Below are 20,925 nucleotides of genomic sequence, written 5' to 3' on the forward strand. Positions count from 1 at the left end.
AGTCAGCAGCTTAACCCTTTAGCATTTTCCCTTTTGGCCAATGATACGAATGTGTGTCGCAGGCGGAGAAGCCATTCGGAATTGATGGACCTGTTACTCCTTTACACTCTGGCAGTGTACAAGGACCCTAACGTTTACAGCCACTTTACTGTCCGAATGGTGGAAAGGGGCCTTATGCATAAATGAGAACAGGGCACTACATGTCCTCTAGCAATAATAGTATTTCCCAATAATTAGGTAGAGAACTTGTCCTGCTAATGATGAATTTGGTGCACAATATACTCTGGCCAAGAGTTCCACAGGGTAACTGTGCGTTGTGTGAAGAAATTCTTCCTTTTGTTTTAAACCTGCTGCCTGTTAATTACCTTTGGTGACCCCTGGTTTTTGTGTTATGAGAAGTAGTAAACAACACTTCCTTATTTACTTTCTCCACACCAGTCATGATTTTATAGACCTCTGTCATATCCCCCATATAATTGTCTCTTTTCCAAACTGAAAAGTCCCAGTCTTATTAACCTCTCCTCATATGGAAGCTGTTCCAGACCCCTGATCATTTTTGTTGCTCTTTTCTATATCTTTTTCAAAATCATGAGTCAGGCCTCAAAAATCAAGATGTTGGCTCAAAAATCATGAGCTTTTAAAAAAACCCAAAATGGATGTTGGGTTCTTTTTCATTGCTTTCTGGTTTCTGAACCTTTAGGTGGCAGTTGGTTCATATTTTCAAGCTTTTCTCTGCAGCCATGAGAGCCAGAAACTTTTGTAAAAAAACAGAGCTGAGATTCTAATGCACTCCCTTGATTCCAGGAGCAGGGGCCTTAAGAAAAACTCCAAATATTGTGAGATGCCTGATAGAATCGTGAGAGTTGTCAACGCCACATTTAAAAGGTGCTTTCCTCCTGTCTCAAATGTGAATGGGAAGATTTCCAGGAAGACAAGAGATTTGGAAAGCCTTGTTGAAACACACAGCAAAATCCCTTTTCACCAGAGGGGGAAACACTTTAAGAACTGCCCCATAAACTTAAATCCTAACTGAGGGACTCTCTTTCCAAATGACTGAGATTTGGCAGCTCTGGAAATCACTGAACACTAACTGCCAGAGAGAAGAGAGGTGGGGTGAAGGGTGGAGTGGGAGTTTCCCTGAATCCCTGCCAACCCAATCCCTTCTAATCAGCCTTAGCTCAGTACGTTTTTTGTTTGCATATACAGACCTCCGTCATGTCTCCTACCTATTCACTTGGTCTGACAGACCTGGATCCTGCCCTCGCACACTGGCCACCTTGGCAGCATGTCCTAGTAGTTAGCGCAGGGCACTAGGAGTCAGGATTCCTGGTCCTGCTTCTGGCTTTACCACTGACATATTCTATGTAACCTTAGGCAAGTCCGTTCACCTCTCTGATGAAGCAAAAGTGCAGAGACATGCACAAGAATGAAACACGCGAGTGGAGAAGACCGAGTTCGCCAGAGTTGTTGAACCCACATGGAAGTAGGAGCTCATGCCCGTGGGAGAGGTGTGCGGTTGGGGGGTCTGAACACAGGATGTCAAGGAACGCCTGTGTTCCCATAGTGGCTATTAGAAACGAGCCCTCTGTGGTTCAGGGCGAGCTGAAAGACGCTTTTTAAACGCAAGGTAGCAGCCCGTCTGCACCCAGGCGCACACAGGCAGCCTCACAGGCATGCTTTGGCACGTGCACTCGCCGAGGTGCCTACACGTACACACACCAGTGTGCACACACGCACCCCTATGGCCACCCCTGCTCACTGCGCCTCGCTGGGGCCAGGCAGGGCCCTGCCCACTGTAGCTGTGTCATGAGAGGGTGACATCAGCGTCCTCCCTCTCGGAAGGGAGGGGACCCATCATGCAGCACGCAGGGAGCTGGGGAAACTGCTGCTGCTGGGGACAGAGGCTCTCCATTGTCAGCAAGAACAGAGCAGCTGTCAGGGGCCAGGCCGGCTCCATGGGGCGGTGGTGAGGGGCCCCGCCGCAGGACGGGTGTCAGGAGCTGTCACTGACTCTTCTGGGTGTTTGTGTGTGGGGGGGGGAGGAAGGGGGGTCCCCTTCTGCTGTGGCTCAGGTGCAAAGGGGGGGCTGCCCCTAGCCCCTGAGGAGGGGCCACACAATGAGCTCCCAGGAGGATCAGTTCCAACAAGCAACCCCTGCCCCGGCTGCCTCCTCGGCGGACGATGACATGACCTGGTGGTACAAGTGGCTGTGCAGGATCGCCGGTGTCATCGGGGGCGTGTGTAAGTAGCCCTAAGGTCCTGCTTGCCGGTGCCCCTGGAATAACCTCCAGGGATGGGCCGTCCTGGGTCAGCTGTGCTGGCCTGTGCCCGCCTGCCAGTGACTGGCGATGAAGGTCCGAGCAGCAATTATCTGTCTGTCTGTCTGATCACAGCCAGGCAAAGATCCAGAAGCACATTGTCTAGGTGCGGGAATCAGAGTGATTTTAACCGGAGCCTACGTTGTGCACGCTTTCATTGTTTAACCCGCCTGGGCCTCACTGTGAAGCACTTTGGGATCCTGGTGGAGGAACGTCATTCTCCGTATAAATTATTACGCTTGTGCCAAATTGTGACGTTTCCCCTTCAGGTGGAATGCCCTGGGAGGCAATGGAAACAGGGTGTGAGGCCCCGATCCTGCAATGTGTAGCAGGCAGATGGATGGCACTTGGACTTGAATGGGGATCTGCATGGGCAAAGCAATCCGCGTGCAGTTTGCAGGCTCAGGGGTTGGTTCATTGTTGTTATTGACCATTCGTTGCTTATATATATCCACTTTTTCTTTTCCTTGCTGATCTGCTGGTTTCACAGTGGTTTTGTGTACCTGTGTTTGCTTCTGTTATTACTAACCCCTGAATAGAGACCCCAAAAGGATAATATTGGGCCTTTTTTTTTTTTTTTAATAAGGGATTTTATCTTTGAAACAAACAGAAGGGAGATGGAACAAAGCAGGAGAACTGTGCTGGCTTGTTAAATACTTGCCCCTGAAATTAACAATCTCCCATGGAAAGAGTCAAGGCATCATTGGGTCATATTGGGTTGTGCTGCTCCATGGTTTGACAAGATGAATAGATCTTAAAGCCAGAAGGGACGGTTACGATCACCGTGTCTGGCCTCCTGCCTAGCGCAGGCCGGAGAATTCCACCGGCTGCCTGTTCCTGCATCAAGCCCATCACTTCTGGGGAAGTGAGAGCGTGTCTCTGAGAAAGCACCTACTTTTGATTTGTTCAGTGTGTGCTGGAACATTTCATCCATTCCCTTTCTCTGTCTCCGCCTCCTCGGTTGGCTCTTGTTCTGGTGTCGGCACGGGTGGCAGGTTTGCTTCAGTTCCTTTTGTTCGCCTGTGTAGAACGTGTTTGTTAACCTGAGGGTGTGCCGGGCTGGGGCTTCAGAACATGCTGCACAGTTGCTGAGAGTTGGCACCTGCATTCCTGGTGTGGTGAAAGGATGTAACAGAGTTGCTCCTACTGGGTGAAATTCACCTGAGTGCACAGCGCTTCTTGCAAGGCCCTCCGTATCTTGCATACAGTCAGGAAATTTGCTGAAGAGTCTCCCCAGGGCTGGGAGGAGGAATCTACCTCACAGGTTGTGAGTGCTGCGAGAGCTACCTGGAGACTTCCACTCCAGCCTCTGTAGTTTCAGTGCAGCATACAGTCCTTGGCGAGCTGGGGTTTTTAGCAAGGGATGGTTGGGGGCCACAGAAATGCTCTGGGCTGAGGGTGCAGAGCTGAAGGGGACAGCTGGTATGTGCCACGGACAGCATTGCCAACTTCAAGCTTTAAAAAATCACCAGTGTGCTTTAAAAGTCATGAAATTGGGGAAAAAAAGACATTTGGGTTCTTCTGGCTTCTGAGCATTTAGGGCACACTCGGGTCACATTTCCAGCTTTTCTCTGCAACCAGGAGCACTCGAAATGTACTTGGTTTAAAAACATGAAAGCTGAGAGTCTCACCTATTCACATGATTCCAGGTGCTGGGGCTGTCCAACAAACGTCAGATTTGGCAAGAGTTGTGGTCAGCCTCTTGTGATCAGTAACAGTATTGCAAACAAACCAGGAAGGCTGGAAAATCCATGTATACACCTGGTAGTTTCTTCTCCTTGTGATTTTGCCAAGCAGGGAAAAAATATGCCGAGCGACTCTTGGGCAAGTAGGGTTAATGATAGGTAACCGAAGGGACAATTCTCTGAATCCCAAAGTTCTCTGAATCCCAATGCCAAAGTTAATGGCAGGTAACAGAAGGGACAATTCTCTGAATCTCCCATACTAACAACAATGTCTTTTCAAAGAGCTTCATATCAGGGAAGCAAAATAACAGAAGGCAGTTTTCCAGAGTGCAGGGAGACAACACAATTTGCTACAAGATTCTAGCCTTTGTGGGTCACTAAGAAATGGAACCAATTTATTCGTATTTTAGTTGATTGTATCCAGGCTGCTAAAAGGAGAGTTTGTTCATACAATGCCAGATTCATTCAAATGCAAAAGGGGTTTGTATTGTAATGGTTTCAAATGCTAGCATAAGGAGATTCAGCCCCAGCGAAGCTGTGACTGCTGATACCTGAACTTGGCCCAAAATGTATTAGAGACAGAACTGTCTGTTGGTTGGAGCAGGTGACTGGGGCTCAGGAAAGATGTGGACAAATTGGAGAGAGTCCAGAGAAAAGCAACAAAAATGATGAAAGGTCTAGAAAACATGACCTATGAGAGAAGATTGGAAATATGGGGTTTGTTTAGTTTGGAGAAGAGAAGACTGAGAGGGGACGTAATGATAGTTTTCAAGCCCATAAAAGGTTGTTACAAGGAAGAGGGAGAAAATTGTTCTCCGTAACCTTTGAGGATAGGACAAGAAGCAATGGGCTTAAATTGCAGCAAGGGTAGTTTAGGTTGGACATTAGGAAAAGGTTCCTAACTGTCAGGATGGTTAGGCACTGGAATAATTGCCTAAGGAGGTTGTGGAATCTCCATCATTGGAGATTTTTAAGAGCAGGTTGGACAAACACCTGTCAGGGATGGTCTAGATAATACTTAGTTCTGCCATGAGTGCAGGGGACTGGACTAGATGACCTTTCGAGGACCCTTCCAGTCCTATGATTCTATGAATTATAGAGGAGTGAATTCTTCTGCTAAGAGTTCATTTTAGCTCCACGTTCTCTGGATGCTCCTTTGCCATTCAGCAAATTAGTTAATTGACTAAGCACCAGACCTGTCCGTCTTCCACACCACAAATCCCAGCAGACGTTTTCATAATTGAAAAGCTCTCCGTGGCCTAGAACTGGAAAAGAAATCTCGGCTGACAGCTCTTTGTTCCCCCTTGGCATCAACAAGAGTGAAAGAACAGTTTGGTCACGGGTGCTGGTACACTGAGGGCTAAAACAACCTCTTGCTTAGCTGAGAGTTGTACAGAGGCATTCTGCAGTCAGGTTTGTTTTGGGGGTGGGTCCTCATAACAAAGAACTCCCAAACCATAATTGTTTTCAAATGTATTCCAAGAATTTATTAGCCCTGATATCTAGTCCAAATTTGTGCTCGGATTATAGCATTCTGCCCTCTAAATTCTCTCTGTGCTTTCAGCTGAATGTGGGAGCTTTCTAAATTTCCTGTCCTACACTGTTGTGTAGTGTTGCTGTGAGTGGTGAATATCAGCTGCTGTGTTCCACTCCAGAGGAAGCTGTGTTTCTGTGGTGGGTGAAGTGATCCCTGTATATAACTGGTCTATCGGTTTGAAAGTGCTTTCGGATGACAGATGCTATGTGGCTGTTAAGTGGTTCCTACTTATGATAATCATGCACTTTCTTGTGGGCAGCGTGAGTGCCTGAAGCTCTGGGTTTAACTGCCCACCTCCCCTGCTCACAATCTGGTGCTTTTATCTGCTAAGATGTATCAAGGACAAGCAGTAGAGCTGTCTATGCCCTGTCCTTGTGCCAGCAGCTGGTTCCACTAGCCCTGCCTGGAGCTCTGGTTGCAGTGGGAGCGCACACATGTCTCATCAGCAGATAGTTTAGGAAGATTAGAATAAGTCATCTCCTGAACCCTGAGGGCTGTTTCCATTTCCTCTGAGTGCATGTATCCTTAGGGGATAGGGCACTGGACTGAGCCTCAGAAGACCCTGGTGCTGGACCGGGCTCTGCCACTGGTTTGTTGAGTGACCTTGGGGAAGTCACGCCACTGCTTTGTGCCTCAGTTTCCCCATCTGTGAAATGGGGATAATGATACCTCCATTGTAAAGCAGCACTAGATAAGAGTTGTTATTATTTCTCCTTTGACTTTTCTTCTCCCCGGCTGACCTCTCACACTGAGTCTTCATTATCTTTGGAATGTGTTAGTCTCCTTGAAATACCCCTAACAGACCCTTTTAGAAAATCGTACTGCTTAGTGTTTCCCAAAGGGTGGGCTCCAACGGCAGAGCACAGGAAGTCCTGAGTTCTCAGTGTGATACTGACTCACTGGGTGAGTTTGGGCAAGTCAATTTGCCATCCTGTGCCTCAGTTTCCCCATATGTGGAAGGTGCTAATTATAGTGGGTTGTGAGGGTTCATTAATGATTGCTTTAAAAACTCCCCCACATTGCTCTCTGTTTTCTAAGATGAGGTACAACCACACGAGACACACCACAGGCAGGGCAATGACCCCTGTGGACTCTCACCTATGGAAATCTTTAACGCTGAGTAGGTCACAGCTTTCAAATACAGAGAGACGCCAAAAGAAAAGGAGGACTTGTGGCACCTTAGAGACTAACCAATTTATCTGAGCGTAAGCTTTCGTGAGCCACAGCTCACTTCATCGGATGCATAAAGTGGAAAATACAGTGAGGAGATTTATATACACACAGACCATGAAAAAATGTGTGTTTATCATATACATTGTAAGGAGAGTGATCACTTAAGATGAGCTATTACCAGCAGGAGAGTGGGGTGGGGGGAGAGAAAACCTTTTGAAGTGATAATCAAGGTGGGCCGTTTCCAGCACATTAGGAGTTAACAAGAACGTCTGAGGAACAGTTGGTGGGGGGTGGGGGGGAGGGAGGAATAAACAAGGGGAAATAGTTTTACTTTGTATAATGACTCAACCACTCCCAGTCTCTATTCAAGCCTAAGTTAATTGTATCCAATTTGCAAATTAATTCCAATTCAGCAGTCTCTCCTTGGACTCTGTTTTTGAAGCTTTTTTGTTGAAGAATAGTCACTTTTAGGTCAGAAATCGAGTGACCAGAGAGATTGAAGTGTTCTCCGACTGGTTTTTGAATGTTATAATTCTTGACATCTGATTTGTGTCCATTTATTCTTTTACGTAGATACTGTCCAGTTTGACCAGTGTACATGGCAGAGGGGCATTGCTGGCACATGATGGCATATATCACATTGGTTAAATGTGCAGGTGAACGAGCCCCTGATAGTGTGGCTGATGTGATTAGGCCCTGTGATGGTGTCCCCTGAATAGATATGTGGGCACAGTTGGCACCGGGCTTTGTTGCAAGGATAGGTTCCTGGGTTAGTGGTTCTGTTGTGTGGTGTGTGGTTGCTGTGAGAGACACCAGTCATTTGCATTGCATGGGCTACAAAAACCAGCACCCTCTATACTAACCTTTAGAGACCCTATTTTAGCTGGAGTTTTGTTTAGTGTCATTATTTCTTATTGAGCCAGCCGCTGATTCTGTCCTACACTCAGGCCATGCAGCCCCTCCTCCACACCTGGGCTCTGGTTACCCTGGGCATAAAGGTAGCCTCTTATTGTTAATTGAGGAGACTGACTGTATCAAATGCAGGTGACATTTTGCAAGTTTAATGAGCTGCTAGGTAAATGCATGCACTGCGGGCTCACAAACTGCCTGCTGGCTCCTCTTCTTGCATTACATACTCAAGGCCTCGTGGGTTATTTTGAGGCTTGTTTTGTCAAACAACTGCTTCCATATCTTCAGAAAGAGGGCCAGGTTCTGCTCTGGGTTCCACTCATGTGTGTCCAGAGTATCTCTGGATAAGTCCCTATGACTCCAGAGGAATCACTCTGAATTTACAGCGCTGTAGATGAGAGAGGAATTTGGCCCATTTGTTAGTTCTTGTTTCTGCCTTCAGTTTGTTGCAGACTGCAGCTATTTTTTCATTTCAAAGTAGCTTGTTGTTTACCTCGGGGCCAGTTACACATGACTCGAGATTCTTCAGCAAATAAAAACAGAGGCTCCCTTAAAATGACTTAATTTAAAAGCAAACACACTGGGGTTCTGTGTAACCCTGAACGTCCATAGAAACACAAGCCTGAAGGACGAGTGTCCTAAGCCAAAGGCACCCCGTGTTCTTGTCTTAGCCAAATTGGGAGCCGAGCCTATCTCCTACATCCCAATCATTCTGGCCATTATCTCTCCCCTTCAGTGTGGATTGGTATACGTAGTTGTTATTCATATCATAGTAGAGGCTACAGGTGGCAATTGAAATCAGGGCCCTATTGTGCTAGATGTTGTACATACAAGTAATGGGAGATAATCCCTGACCTAGGGAGTTTAATACAGACTGAAGAGGGAAAGCACAGGTGCAGAGACTTGCCCAAGGTCACGCAGCAGGTCAGTGACCGAACCAGGATTCGAACCCAGATCTCCTACCTGCTAGGTTAGTGTTCTGTCCACTAGATCACACTGCCACCTCTGTGTGCTTCATGGTTTATTTTTCACATGAATTAAAATCAATCTCTTTGCTTTTAAGCTTGTGCACTTGCCGGCCTTTGGAACTGCGTGACCATCAACCCCCTGAACATAGCGGCTGGGGTGTGGATGATGTAAGTACGCTTGTTCTTCCCTCTTTGCCCCAGCGCTGCTGGTCTCCACTTTTGAATCACCATTTAGCAGTGGCAGGCGGTAGAGCTGCGTTTTGTGGGCAAATAACTCTGCACTTGCATTTTGTAATGGCTGCCTACCGCTGCAAGAGATCACTGTCTGTCTCATGGGACGTGAGGGTCTCGCCCTCACTGATGTGTGAGGCAGCTGGGGTTAGCCTAGTGTACTGATCTTCCCCGGTCTTGCCGTCTGCCACTATCCGGAGACTCTTTTCCAGAATAAAACGGGCATCCTGCATGCAAATAAGCGGGGTCCCTTCCTGAAGCGCCATCGGTTGCAGATGTCGTACAGGCTTCTATGTCTGCCGCCACAAAGCTTGTGCGCAAACCCTGGTGATCACCAGCAAGGCTTCGGGCCAGATACGGCTTGAAGTAGCTGCCCTGGTGACCTAAACTGCCCAAGTGACACGTGGGGAGTAGGCAGTAAAGCAGTGTAACCTGCCACTCATGGAGGGGATGTGCAGCAGGAGATTAACAGGAGAGTGTAAGGTCAAGTGTGTGCGGATTGGGCCTTTTCACCCAGTTTGGACCAACCTGTAACTTACGCCCCCATTTACATGGCTGCTGAGCTAGGCTTTCAGGGCATGAGTCTCGGTTGTGCTAGAGTTTCATGCTCCATGCAACTGAGGGGTGGCGCTGTCTCTAACTTACCCTGCCTAGCTTGTTCGCCAGGGTCATCCCCCTTCCTCAGGATTGCTGGAGCGCACTACACTGGCTCCATGCCACCCGGGGGGTCCCTGTCTGAAAGGGGGAGTCCCACGTGGCCACTGGAGCAGAGGAGGAGGCAGAATCTGGCCCCAGGTAATAAAATCTCTCTGACTGTTAAGAATCGGAGCTGTTCGGCTCATTGACAGATGTGTGAATGGGACCCCGACCGGGAGACTCGAGTTCCCTCTCCGGAGCATGCTGATGGCTTAACCCTCTTTTGCTTTGTTTTGAAGGTTAAATGCCTTTATCCTGTTCCTGTGCGAAGCTCCATTCTGTTGCCAGTTTATCGAATTTGCAAACGCGGTGTCTGCGCGGGCGGATAAACTGCGGCCCTGGCAAAAAGCTGCCTTCTACTGTGGGTAAGGACTGATGGCTGGCTCCAGCTGTGGGCCGGAGAGGGGGCAGGCAAAAACGAGGCTGGCAGAGGGGTTGGACGGGCGGTTTAGTGGGCTTTGGCCCTGATTGGTGGGTTTGGTGGCCTGTGATATACGGACGAGAGGATCTGGTGGTCCCTTTCGGCCTTGAACGCTAGGGATACGTCTACACTGCCCCTGGAAGCAGCCTCCCGGCCCAGGCAGACAGACTTGCGCTAGCTTCTCTCGAACTACCATGCTAAGAAGAGCAGTGTAGAGGTTGCAGCCCTGCCAGCGGCTCAGGCTAGCCACCTGAGTTTGGACCCAGGGGGTCACACAGGCTTGGACTTGGGTGGCTAGCCAGAGCCATTGTCCCTATTGTGCTGGGTGTTGGACAGAACCAGGAAAAAGAAAAGGAGGACTTGTGGCACCTTAGAGACTAACCAATTTATTTGAGCATAAGCTTTCGTGAGCTACAGCTCACTTCATCGGATGTGAACCAGGAAATAGACCATCCCTGCCCTGGAGGATTTGAAATTACACCAGTCTCAGGGAGGTCATAATCAGGTCCTTGAGCTTTTCAGTCTGTGAACCTCAGGCACATTAAGGGCAAAGCCCTGAGGAAGGGGCTCCGCATAGCCGCGCCAGCCCAGGGAAGGGACTGTGCTCACAATTTCGGCCCTGCTTTCCCCTTGCTTTCAGAGGGAAATAGTCTGAGTAGCAGCTGATCACTGCCCACCCTGTGCCAGCCCAGCTGCACTGGCTGGCCTGTGGGTGGAGGAGCCACGGTTCAGCCCAACCCTGTGAGGAGGGTGCTGTGCTGGATTCAGCAGGAATCAAGGCAGAATCTGGCCCTTAGCGGAGAGGTCAGTCCAGGCGTCACAGAGAGCACGTGCATTGCTTCCAGGGAATGGAAGAGTGCAGCCACTCCCAGCTGGTAGAAACTGGGGCCTGCATTGGGTAGGGGTCTACTGAAATCGCGGAGAAATCACAGTTTTCATGGGTTGGCCATGGCATAAATAGCAAATTTCACGGATATGGTACTCAAAAAAAGTGTGATTTCTTCGCAGCGTTTCTCAAACTAGGGGCCCGGACCCAAAACGGGGGTCACAAGCCTGTTGGGGGTTGCGGTATTGCCACCCTCACTTTTCCACTGCTCCTGGTGGGTGGCATTGACTTCAGAGCTGGGCACCGGGCAGCAGCCGCCACTTGCTGCTCTGCCTTCCCAGCTGAGCGGCTGGAGACCAGATTTCACGGGGGGAGACCAGATTTCACGGTCCATGACATGATTTTCATGGCTGTGAATTTAGTAGACCCCTGATTATGGGACCGAGTTTGAATCTTCGCGTGAGCCATAGGCTTAAAGCGTGAATAAGAGAATAAAATTGAAAGAAGACTTGTCTGGGTTAAAGGTGTAGTGACCCTGGAAATATCAGCTCTATCTTATGTAAGGCTTAGGAACTAGAGAAAGCATGATTCATTGGACATCATGTACAGGGTGTAGCCCTTAGCCTGCCTTTTCTGTCTTTGGTGAAGGTCCAGTAACCGGCAGTACTTAACTTGTTTGCTGTAGTGTAGAAGAAGTTAGGCTTTCAGAAGTTTGTTTGTCAGAGCTTTTTCCTTAGCCCTTTGGAGTTACACCATGACAGGCAGGAGCCTCCTGGGCCTGGATCTGATGTGAGTATTTTGGGCGGTACTCGTAGCTGTGTTGCTGTTGGGATATAGAAGACAAGTGTGCACTGACGTTGTGGGTGAAGTTAACACTAAGCGGCCTTTGAACTAATAAAGAAATATGTGTGTGTGCTAACTGAGTCATGGGAACTCTGAGTAAACTTCCAAGGGAAGTAATTTCCAACAGGGGCATACAGGGGAGCCCCATGGGGATTGTTTCGTGGCTGACGTTGTTTCTCTCCCCCAGGATGGCCGTGTTTCCAGTCATTCTCAGTCTGACGCTGACCACGTTACTGGGAAATGCTATTGCTTTTGCAACAGGAGTGCTGTATGGCTTGTCGGCGCTTGGCAAAAAGTAAGGAAGAAAGTGCTTTATTTCACATGCAGTACAGCGGTGAGGCTGGCCCTGCGACCCTGGCTCTCTGCAGCAGAGCCATTTGGTCTTCAGCGGGGCTGGTGGGAGGCTGGGCAGTCAGTGTGGTGAGACTGGGGCCTGCGTGGGTGGTATTTAAATATACCTACAGCAGTCGAGGTTCGTGCAAACAGTTTGTGTGGCAGGATTTGGGGGCTAAGAGTGTTTCATGGAGAGCGTATCTTTAGAAAGTGAACATCTTTCTGAGCACACTAGGAGAGCCAGGGTCAGAGCATCCTTGTAATGGGGTGCATTCACTGCTGGGGTGCCTCTTTGGGGCTGGGGATTAGTTCTCGCTGCATCTGGTGCCATTTTCCATAGGTTTCTCGCACTGTTGCCTCTCTCTCTCTCTCTCTCTGCGACTTGGAGTGCTCCCTCTTCGTGACTCAGCCCTCTGGTCGGATCATGATTTAGTCCTCCCCTTCCAGGGGTTCAAAGTCCCACTGGACAGGCTGTCTGTGTGCCATGTCAGGCAGTCTTCCAGTCCAAGTCCAAGCCCAGGCCCAGTGGCTCGTAGGGGAACTGCCTGCTACTTTTGAGTTCCAGCCCAGGGACTCTGTTTTTTGCAACCATGGTCTGATCAAACTCAGACGGTTCCTGTTTCCCTGAGCTCCTTCCTCCCTCACTTCTCTGTCTCTGGGCCCACCTCTGGGTTTGCCAGCTTGAGCTTCCTACACTCCCTGTGGCTCCTTGCCAGTCTCTGTAGTCCAGTGTGGGATTCCAGGGCTTACTTTCCCCCCACGACGCCTCCTTGTCCCTAGACAACTCCCATTCTCTGTAGGGAGTGACTGCACAGCTGCTCCCTGCAGCCTCCTCTTGCGCTCAACTTCCTGGCTTTGTAAAAGCCTAGCCGGGCTTCATCTTCAGCTAGGCTTTATCCAGCCCTGGCACTCCTCCTGGTGCAGCTTACAATGTTAATTGGCCCTTTTTAACCTTCTCAGGCCTTGTGTGGGGTGGACACCCCTGTCACAGCCCTAAATTCACAGGTGGGAGCTTTCAATATACCAATAAAGAATTTTCCCAGCATGTAAAGGGACCTTTTCAGGTTTGGAATCTTGTGGGTGTGTTTAAAAATCTCCTTGCCTCACCATGCTTTATATTATTAAAGCAGAATTTTGCCCCTCTGATTTTCTTTTATGCTGTTCGTTTGCTTTCTGCAACCCAAAGGAAATTCCCATTAGCTTCACTTTAACATTTCTGGTTAGTTTCATTTTCTAGTGCTAAGCCGGCATTTGGGCTGCAAACGCTGCTGCAGAACGTTTACAACCCCATGTGAAAACACGTTTTCACTGGCATTAAATGAAAATCACAGCTGAGAGCAGTTCTCAGTGACCCAGGCTCTATAAATCTTTGCCTTTTGTTGTTTACAAAACTTCAGTTGTGGAGTTAAATTGCCCTGGCTGAGATGACGGCAAATCCCAGCCCAAAAGCCAGATCTATTCAGATGGGGTTAGATTCTGCAACTGATCAGGTCAATAGTAAAACTCCACCCACTGATTCCAGTGGGAGCAGACCCAAACGCCTAAGGAGCCAGTAACGGGCTGTTCCTTTCATTCCCAGTCCTCCTCACCTGCCTGTCGTACCTTGTTGACTGTTGAGTTTTTCACTGTAGTTATTATTTACTCTTTGGACTCCGGTAGCACCAAGAGGTCCCACTCTGGATCAGGGCTGCCTTGTGCTAGGCACTGCACACACATAGAGGACAGTCTTGCCTCCAAATAGCTTATCTTCTAATGCTGTCCCTTCTCTCTGCAGAGGGGATGCCATTTCCTATGCAAGAATCCAGCAACAGCAGAAGCAAGCGGATGAGGAGAAGCTAACGGGGACTCTGGAGGGGCAGGTGCTGTAGAATTCCCTCCTGGGTAAACCTCCTGTGGAGCCACTTCCTGCTGACACTGAGACTTTAAAAACACCGTGGAAATCCCTTCTGACATGAATCTGATCACTCTTCTATCAATTCCTTGGTGAACTTTCCAAACACTGCAGCAACTAGAATTCCAAGGGGCAGGAGGTGGCACCTTGCCTTCCAAAATAATCTGGAAAGAGCCTCAGATGGAGGCGTCTCAGTCTGTGAGTATTGCACATTGCAACTGGAAGACGCAGGTTTCACTGGGAAGAAGCCTCCTGTGTGATTAGCTGCCCTGCCCAGCCCAGGTTATACCCAGCACCAAAGATCTGAAAATCCCTTTTTGCCACCAGGTGCGTGTGACTTAAATCTCAGCTGACTCTTCAAGTGCTGCTCGACAAAGCTGATAGCATGTACCCATTCCTCAGCAAGGTGCCTGGTTCACCATGGGGGATCGTGATGTACAGTGGGGTTTTTGCTGGAGAACATGTAGCGGGCCACGATTTCACTTGGGGGCTAGTCTGGGAATTGCCTGAGAAGAGATGGAAGATGTACCAATCACGGAAGCTCAGGAGCCCTGCAATATGGATACCTGGCTTCTGAAAGATGAATTAGGAACACTGGGCAAGCTCTTACCCTCCCAACTGAGATGCTTTCCCCCCTTTCCAGAGTGCACTATGGGGCCAGTTCCTGGTCCCACTGAAGTGATTGGGAGGTTGCCCATTGGCTCCGACAGGGTTAAAGTCTGGCTTTTTGTGCATTACAAGTCTTTAGTGGTGCTCTGTGGTACAGATTTTTAAGGGTGTACTATGCTAATCTAGGGTTTAACGATATACAACAATGCAGATGCCTGAATGGATTGTGTTAGGAACTAATTGATCCTTGGTGTTGCTTTATTTTAGGATTTTAGATTAGGGGCAGTTAGGTCAGGAATTACTGCTGTTTAGCAAAACACCTTTGAGAGCACAAAAGTAACTTAAGACAATAACAGACCTGCCGGAGACCTGATCGAAAGCCCACAGAAGTTAATGGAGACACTCTCGCAATCTTGAATGGATTTTGGATCAGGTCTTAATGCGTGTAAAGCACAACCTCCACATCCCTCTGAGTATAGCTGCAGGCAGCAGCTGCATTGTACAGAGGTCTTGAACCAGATCAGCTCCTCAGTTTGTCTCCGTAGGGATTTTTTTTTCTCCTGTTACCACTCACCCTTTCACTGGAGGAAAAGGGGAGTAAGAATTTCTTTCCCTCATCAGAAATGAGGGTAACATTCCTTGAGCTGAGCAGGATTTTGCTAGTCCTGCCCATTTAAACTGTGACTTACGTTAACTGGTATGAAGGAAGGTCCCTTGCTCAGGTGCCCAGATTCTGATTTGGAATCTTAAACCTCCTTAGGTGCTCTTGCTCCTACTGCCTCTCCACGCAGAGTCGGTACCTATGGATGTGGGACATATTCTTTTTTTCTGTCCCGCAACAATATTAGCATTTAGGCTCATGCCAAAAAGCAGGTGGCTTTCAGCCACCCATATTGTTGCTGTGTGGGCAGGTGGCATGCTTTTCCCTGCAACGTTGAGACGCCTCAGATCTGGGAAGCGTTCGACGCTGCATCCTCCTGGTAAAGTTTGCTTAGGATTCTCGAAGATGAACCAACTCACTTTATACCGTGGAATTTGTGGCCTGCTCTCCTAATGTTCTAACACACACGCACACACACATACACCCCTGTCCTATCATCATGTGTCACTGAGGGGGTACCCTGGCAGGCTGTAGTGTTTTTGCACAGTGAGGTGCATTCATTGCATGCAGCAGCATGGACACTGACAGCCCACTCCAGCTTGTATTGTTCTCCCCTAGTTAACTTTTCTATCCTAAGTTGCTGCTATTTTAAAGAGGCAGTGCTTGTAAATGGACCCTCTGACTAGTCCAGCTAGACACTACATACTGTTTGCAGCTGTTGCCTCCAACAGCATGCTTTGTGACCGTTTGATTTCCTTTTAAACTGGGAAAGTAAAGGCCTCATCCTGTCCTGGAGCCACTAGACAAAGCGCAGAGAAAAAGAACATTACTTCTAACCTGGTGCCTTGGAACTCTAGCCCGGATTCTGCGCTCTGAGTAATCCAGATTAATTCCACTGAGCTCAGCGGATGACTCTGGAGTTACACTGGTTTAGCTGAGGGCAAAATGTGGCTCTTAGCTCGCAGAAGAAAAAGGCAACATAATTGCTTTGGGGTTTTAATAAGCTATAACTGTACACGGCACTTGAGAAGTCTTTACACATCCTACAGATGTAACCAAATGAATTCAATTGTTTGTCACTTCCTGTTTTACCCTTTTGCTGTGCACTGTTAAACTGCTGCCGGGTGCTACCCCAGAGGTGGCTACATTTTAGAGCAGGGCTTGAGGATTCTCGGTGGTGCAGTTTTGGGATCTTCCTGACAGGAAAAAAAATAAAAGGCTCTTTAGTAATTAACATACATCATACCCACTTTCTACTTGGGCACACAGGCTCTGATCCTGCTCCCATTCAGCTCAGTGGTGAAACTCCCATTGACATCTGTGGTGCAGGATCAAATCCACATTCACCACTTTTGTACTGGGTGGACTACACAATGCACTTCTTCCATACAACAGGCTACATAAACGGTGCCCTAATCGCATTCTCCGTTTGATTCTCTTCTGGAGGGTATGGATCATTCTCAAAGTCCAGTTCCCTCTATTCTCAACCCTGACCCCTACACTCTGTTCTGATCATAGGTTTACATTGAATTTATTGTTTTGTTTTACTCTGTTGCTTTTTGTTCTGGTTGGGAACAGGAAGAATAATTTATTTTGGGGTATTTAAGTACTTCTGCTGGGACTGTTCTCATGGGACATAGAAGGAAACACTATTTCACAGAGGACAGTGTTTCGCCATAGTTCAAGGGCCTGTTTTGTTTAATTTCAGGTCTCTCTCTGGGCAAAGAGCGGAGCCCTAGCTACTGTAAGAAAATGCTCTGAACTACTATTTCAGCCTTTAGAGTGAGGGGCTGTTTATTACACACTCAGGAAAGGGATTCACCGACCAGATGACCTGTCGCCTTCCAGCTGCAGTCAGCGTGTGACATGATCTTTTTAAGTTGTGTTCACAGGATGGCTGAACAATCCAGTTCAGATACCGTTGTGGCTAGCACAGACCCTATAGTCACTGAGGTCAATGGCAAAACTTCCACTGACCTCAGTGGGATCAGGGTTGGGCCCTGGCTTGTGGGAAAATCAGACTGCCGGTTTTATTTTGCTGGAAGGCATGAGTGTGTGTATTGTAGGGTGAGCTGACGGTGCCTCCTAAGGTTATCGGGGCCAAAGCCTCAGCGGGTGCAAATTGGTGTCACTCCATTAAAGTCAAAGGAGCTTTGCAGATTTACACCAGCCGAGAATCTAGCACAGGGTTTATTGCACAGTCAGACAGACAGACTCACAGACACGCATGTGTCCCTGCAGCTCAGTCTTCAGCAGCTATTTTGTTGTCCCCTCTCCCTAGGCTCTTAGTGCCTCCATCACTTTACATCACGCTCTGTGACTTGTCAACCCAGATGCCACTGAGTTTAATAAAGGGTCCGATCCCATGTTTGAGCCACCAGCTCTGTGTTCGAGGTGCGTTACCGTACATGGACCTTCCTGCACATGGAGCATTGACTTTCCGGGGTGTTTGTGTTACTAGGTAGCACGGCACCCTGGATAACTTGTACCACTAATGTCAGTGGGCCCTTCATGGCATGGATACCATACAGTGATTCTGTGTTTAAAGGATACCTCAGAATAAAACTGTGATGGAGCCTGTCATGTGACAGCAGCCCTGTCCTTTGAGCAGTCTGGACAGTGTCCCTATGCAAAATCTTTACTAGATTTAAAAAAAAAAAGTGTAATGTCCCACTGAGTAAATGGGACACTTGCACTGTTGATTTCAATGGGGTTTGGTGAAGTTAGAGTCGCATTCAGTAGAAGGATATCGCAGAGTAAAGCACATAGTTGCTGGCATAAATTAGTGGTGATTGCTTTGTTCTGTGAGTAGTAGCCTTAATAAAAGGAAATTAAAAGCAACGCAGATGCGATAGAATAACACTGAGTCTAATCTACACCCACAGAAGTAAGCCAGTGAAGGGACAAGGTCCTTCATTCACCATGCTGTGCCTAGACTCCTGTCAGTACGGGGTTTTCAGAAGGCCCCTGTTACAAAAACGTCCGAGCGCCTTTTGACCTTTACAGTATTTACTAAGATTGGCCAGCTTGCATGGTCTGATCTTGCTTCCATTGGTGTCAAAGGCAAAACTACCCCAGACCTCGGTAGGAAGTCTCATGAGATCATCCTGTGCTCTGAGCCCCAGTGTCTGGGGTCAGGCCCCAATTCAGCAAAGCACTTAGGCATGTGCTTAGGTCCCACTGACTTCAATGAGCCTTAAGAACAGGCTCCGAGTTAAGCACATGAATTGGAGCCATAAGGAGGTTTCTGTAAGGATGGAGTACAAGTCTTTGGCCAGAGTTTTCAAGTGTCCACTAAATTTGGGTGTCTCGAGACACCTAGGACCTGATTTCCAGAGCTGCTGAGCACCCACAGATCTCACTGACTTCAGGACCAGCCTGGGGCACCCAAAATTAGTGGATCCTTTTGGAAACTCGGGCTTTAAAGCCCAAGCCCCTCTTCGTGCTGCAGATGACCCTGTGATGGTTGTTATCATGGTTGTAGACTTCAGCAGGCTGACAACCCTCCTTCCTGCTGAATTCTGTGTTAGACGTGCCACATAAAGGGCTTTTAGGAGCAGCAGCAGTAAACACAGTTGTAGTTAGCCTGGCTCTGATCCTAGCATGGATAAGCAATTACTTTTGGGGGTGTAGATAAAACCCTGAAGATAACATTATGAATACAGTAGTGAGTAGATCCATTCCCAGTGCTGGGTGGTTATTAATAGTACTTGCTGAGCACTGTCAGCGGGTTGGGAGTTGTACAAGCATAGATGAAGTTCCAGTACCTGGCCCAGGGAGTACACAGTCTCAGTCCAACCCTGACGCTAACCCTTCAGACACTGGTGATGCGTAGGCTGAAGGCCCACACTTCAAGGGGTCTTTACAGACAAGGAACCTCTGTGTTCTGTGTGCGCTAGGTCATGCTGGAAAGGCCTCTCGGGAGAGAACTGACCAGAGGGCAGGAGGTTGTATAATGTGCAAATTACAGAGAGATGGGAATTCATTGGCTACAAAGAGCTTGGCATTGCAAACGAACGATACATAGGTACTGGGTGCAAATGTGCACACCACCACCAGACACAGTGCTGTCTGGGCAATTCTCGTTCCCAAAGTGCATTTGCACGGCGTAAGCAAAGTTACTAATCTCTCATCTATTTTATTCATAAAAGGTGACAGCACTGTATTTGCAAGCTCCATTTTCATCTGGGACAATTTTACACTGGGCATTAAAGGGAAGAATTGAAGCTTCATTTATACTGTGTATCCAGGCCTTGCTGCTCTAGAAGGTGGCGAGTGCTGGTTTTGTAAGACTAATTACTTGATTCTTTGTGTATGCAGTGAATAAAAGACCATTCTACCTCCGGAAAGAGCCACTGTGATTTCTGAGACTTTGAACTTAATAGAAGAACGTGGACCAACGTGGGTATAAAGGAAAAGAAGCTACACTCAAAGAATAAAGTTCTCATCATAGAGAACAACCCACCATCCTTCCCAGTTTTATACTCAGGCAGAACTCCCTTAGGCCAAATTCTGAGGTTCTTGCTCTGGCCTCACTCACTCTTGACTCAGGCAAAATGCCCACTGGCTTCCATGAGCATTTCAGAGACTTCAGGATTTGGTCCGTATGTATTTGAGATGGAAGAAGTCTTGGGCAGGACTTCCAAAGGTGCTGAGCATCCGTGACTCAAGTGAGAGCTGCAGGGAACCCTTAGTGCTGGGTCACACTTAATCAAACCCTAGCCAGTGCATGGTAGATACGGGCCTGAGCTGCAAAGTTTGGGTCTGGATCTGAAATTTCCTGAAGTTCAGAGGAGTTTGGATCTGGAATTCTGGTTTTGACCCATCTCTACCTTCTACTCATCTGTCCCATGCAGTGTGAAATGTCTCATCTGGTGGGAGTTCCACCGCTGACCGTGGGGACTGTTCTCCAGTCTAATACAGGAGGTCTCAGTATTAGGAAACCTTTCCTGATATCCAGCCCAAATGTACTATGCCTTAATTTCCTCCCTCTGCTCCCAGTTCCAGTGCATTGAGGTGTACTAGTAATGGAAGGGAGCAGGCAAGTCAGTGAGTCAGCTGCGGATACAGTGTTCATGTGGCTGGATGAATGGTTGGACAGTCAGTCCAAACCTGGGTCTTTGCTGTTCTGGAAACTCCAACTTCCTTTGGTATGGGCTGCCGTTCAAAACCTTTACAAGCTACTGGCATGGTTGTGTTTAACCCAGGGATAGTGTGGGTATTGGCTGGTGCTATAGTGAGACCATCAGCCTGCAAGAGACTGGGGTAGCCCTGTGGTGATGTTGCTGAGGATGGTGGTGGCAAGGTGTTGCTAACCATGTGTAGCTGAAATCTCAAAGATGGGAGGGCCAATACATCTCCAAGAGAGGCGTTCCCCTGCCTCCTTCAGTGGCTGAACATGGGAAGAAAACCAGCTCTCATGCCCACTTTGTTAGAACAATCCCTGGCAGGAGAAGGACCTGTCTGTAGCTACAGCAAAAGTATTGTCTGCACCTAATGTGTCTTCCTGCAGTAGGGCAGCTGCACTAGCTCTTAGTTTTTGTTTCTATTCCCTTTCTTTGTTCTGTTCTAAGGGTCCTTTCTGTGTGGACTGCATTTGGTCTCACTCCTGTTTATTAGGCATCTGGTGTAATGTGCATTTTTAGCAATAAAATGTGGCAGCTTTTTATATGAAAAACTCTCTCTCTTGCTGCCTTTTTTGAAATCACTGTGCTTGTAAGACTCCAAGTGACGCTGCACAAAAGAACGGGCATTTCCCTGGTGTGTGTCTGGGAGCTGTGCTTTGGGAGGGGTCATCAGGACAGCATGGTCTCCCGCAGTGCAGGGTGCTGCCCTGGAGTGTTAGAGCCTTTCCTTACAAATCAACGTGATGTCTCATGGCCCA

The 20,925-nt window shown here is 48.2% G+C and overlaps 1 protein-coding gene across 2 annotated transcripts; it reads left to right on the forward strand.

Annotated features, from left to right (window-relative positions):
- Nucleotides 1–1,854: 1,854 nt before the first annotated feature.
- CACFD1 (calcium channel flower domain containing 1) lies at nucleotides 1,855–20,697 on the forward strand. Of its 2 annotated transcripts, XR_014714304.1 has the most exons (6): nucleotides 1,855–2,241; nucleotides 8,686–8,758; nucleotides 9,757–9,882; nucleotides 11,795–11,902; nucleotides 13,715–14,158; nucleotides 19,362–20,697. XR_014714304.1 is itself a non-coding variant. In XM_084649745.1 (5 exons), the coding sequence occupies exons 1-5, from the start codon at nucleotides 2,118–2,120 to the stop codon at nucleotides 13,806–13,808; spliced, it is 525 nt and encodes a 174-aa protein (XP_084505871.1). In that variant the 5' UTR covers nucleotides 1,855–2,117; the 3' UTR covers nucleotides 13,809–20,697. The 2 variants fall into 2 exon arrangements, 1 of the variants encoding a protein (XP_084505871.1); XM_084649745.1 differs by having other exon boundaries at nucleotides 13,715–20,697.
- The last annotated feature ends 228 nt before the right edge of the window (nucleotides 20,698–20,925 follow it).

This window comes from Lepidochelys olivacea, assembly GCF_965140295.1.
Source record: "Lepidochelys olivacea isolate rLepOli2 genome assembly, chromosome: 16".
In the NCBI taxonomy this organism is placed as follows: Eukaryota; Metazoa; Chordata; order Testudines; family Cheloniidae; genus Lepidochelys; species Lepidochelys olivacea.

Excerpts from the sequence above, each read along its gene's own strand:
- CACFD1 (XM_084649745.1), top strand. The coding sequence starts at position 2,118 with ATGAGCTCCCAGGAGGATCAGTTCCAACAAGCAACCCCTGCCCCGGCT. Across the intron at positions 8,759-9,756 it reads GCGGCTGGGGTGTGGATGAT|GTTAAATGCCTTTATCCTGT; the intron begins GTAAGTACGCTT and ends TTTGTTTTGAAG. Across the intron at positions 9,883-11,794 it reads AAAGCTGCCTTCTACTGTGG|GATGGCCGTGTTTCCAGTCA; the intron begins GTAAGGACTGAT and ends TCTCTCCCCCAG.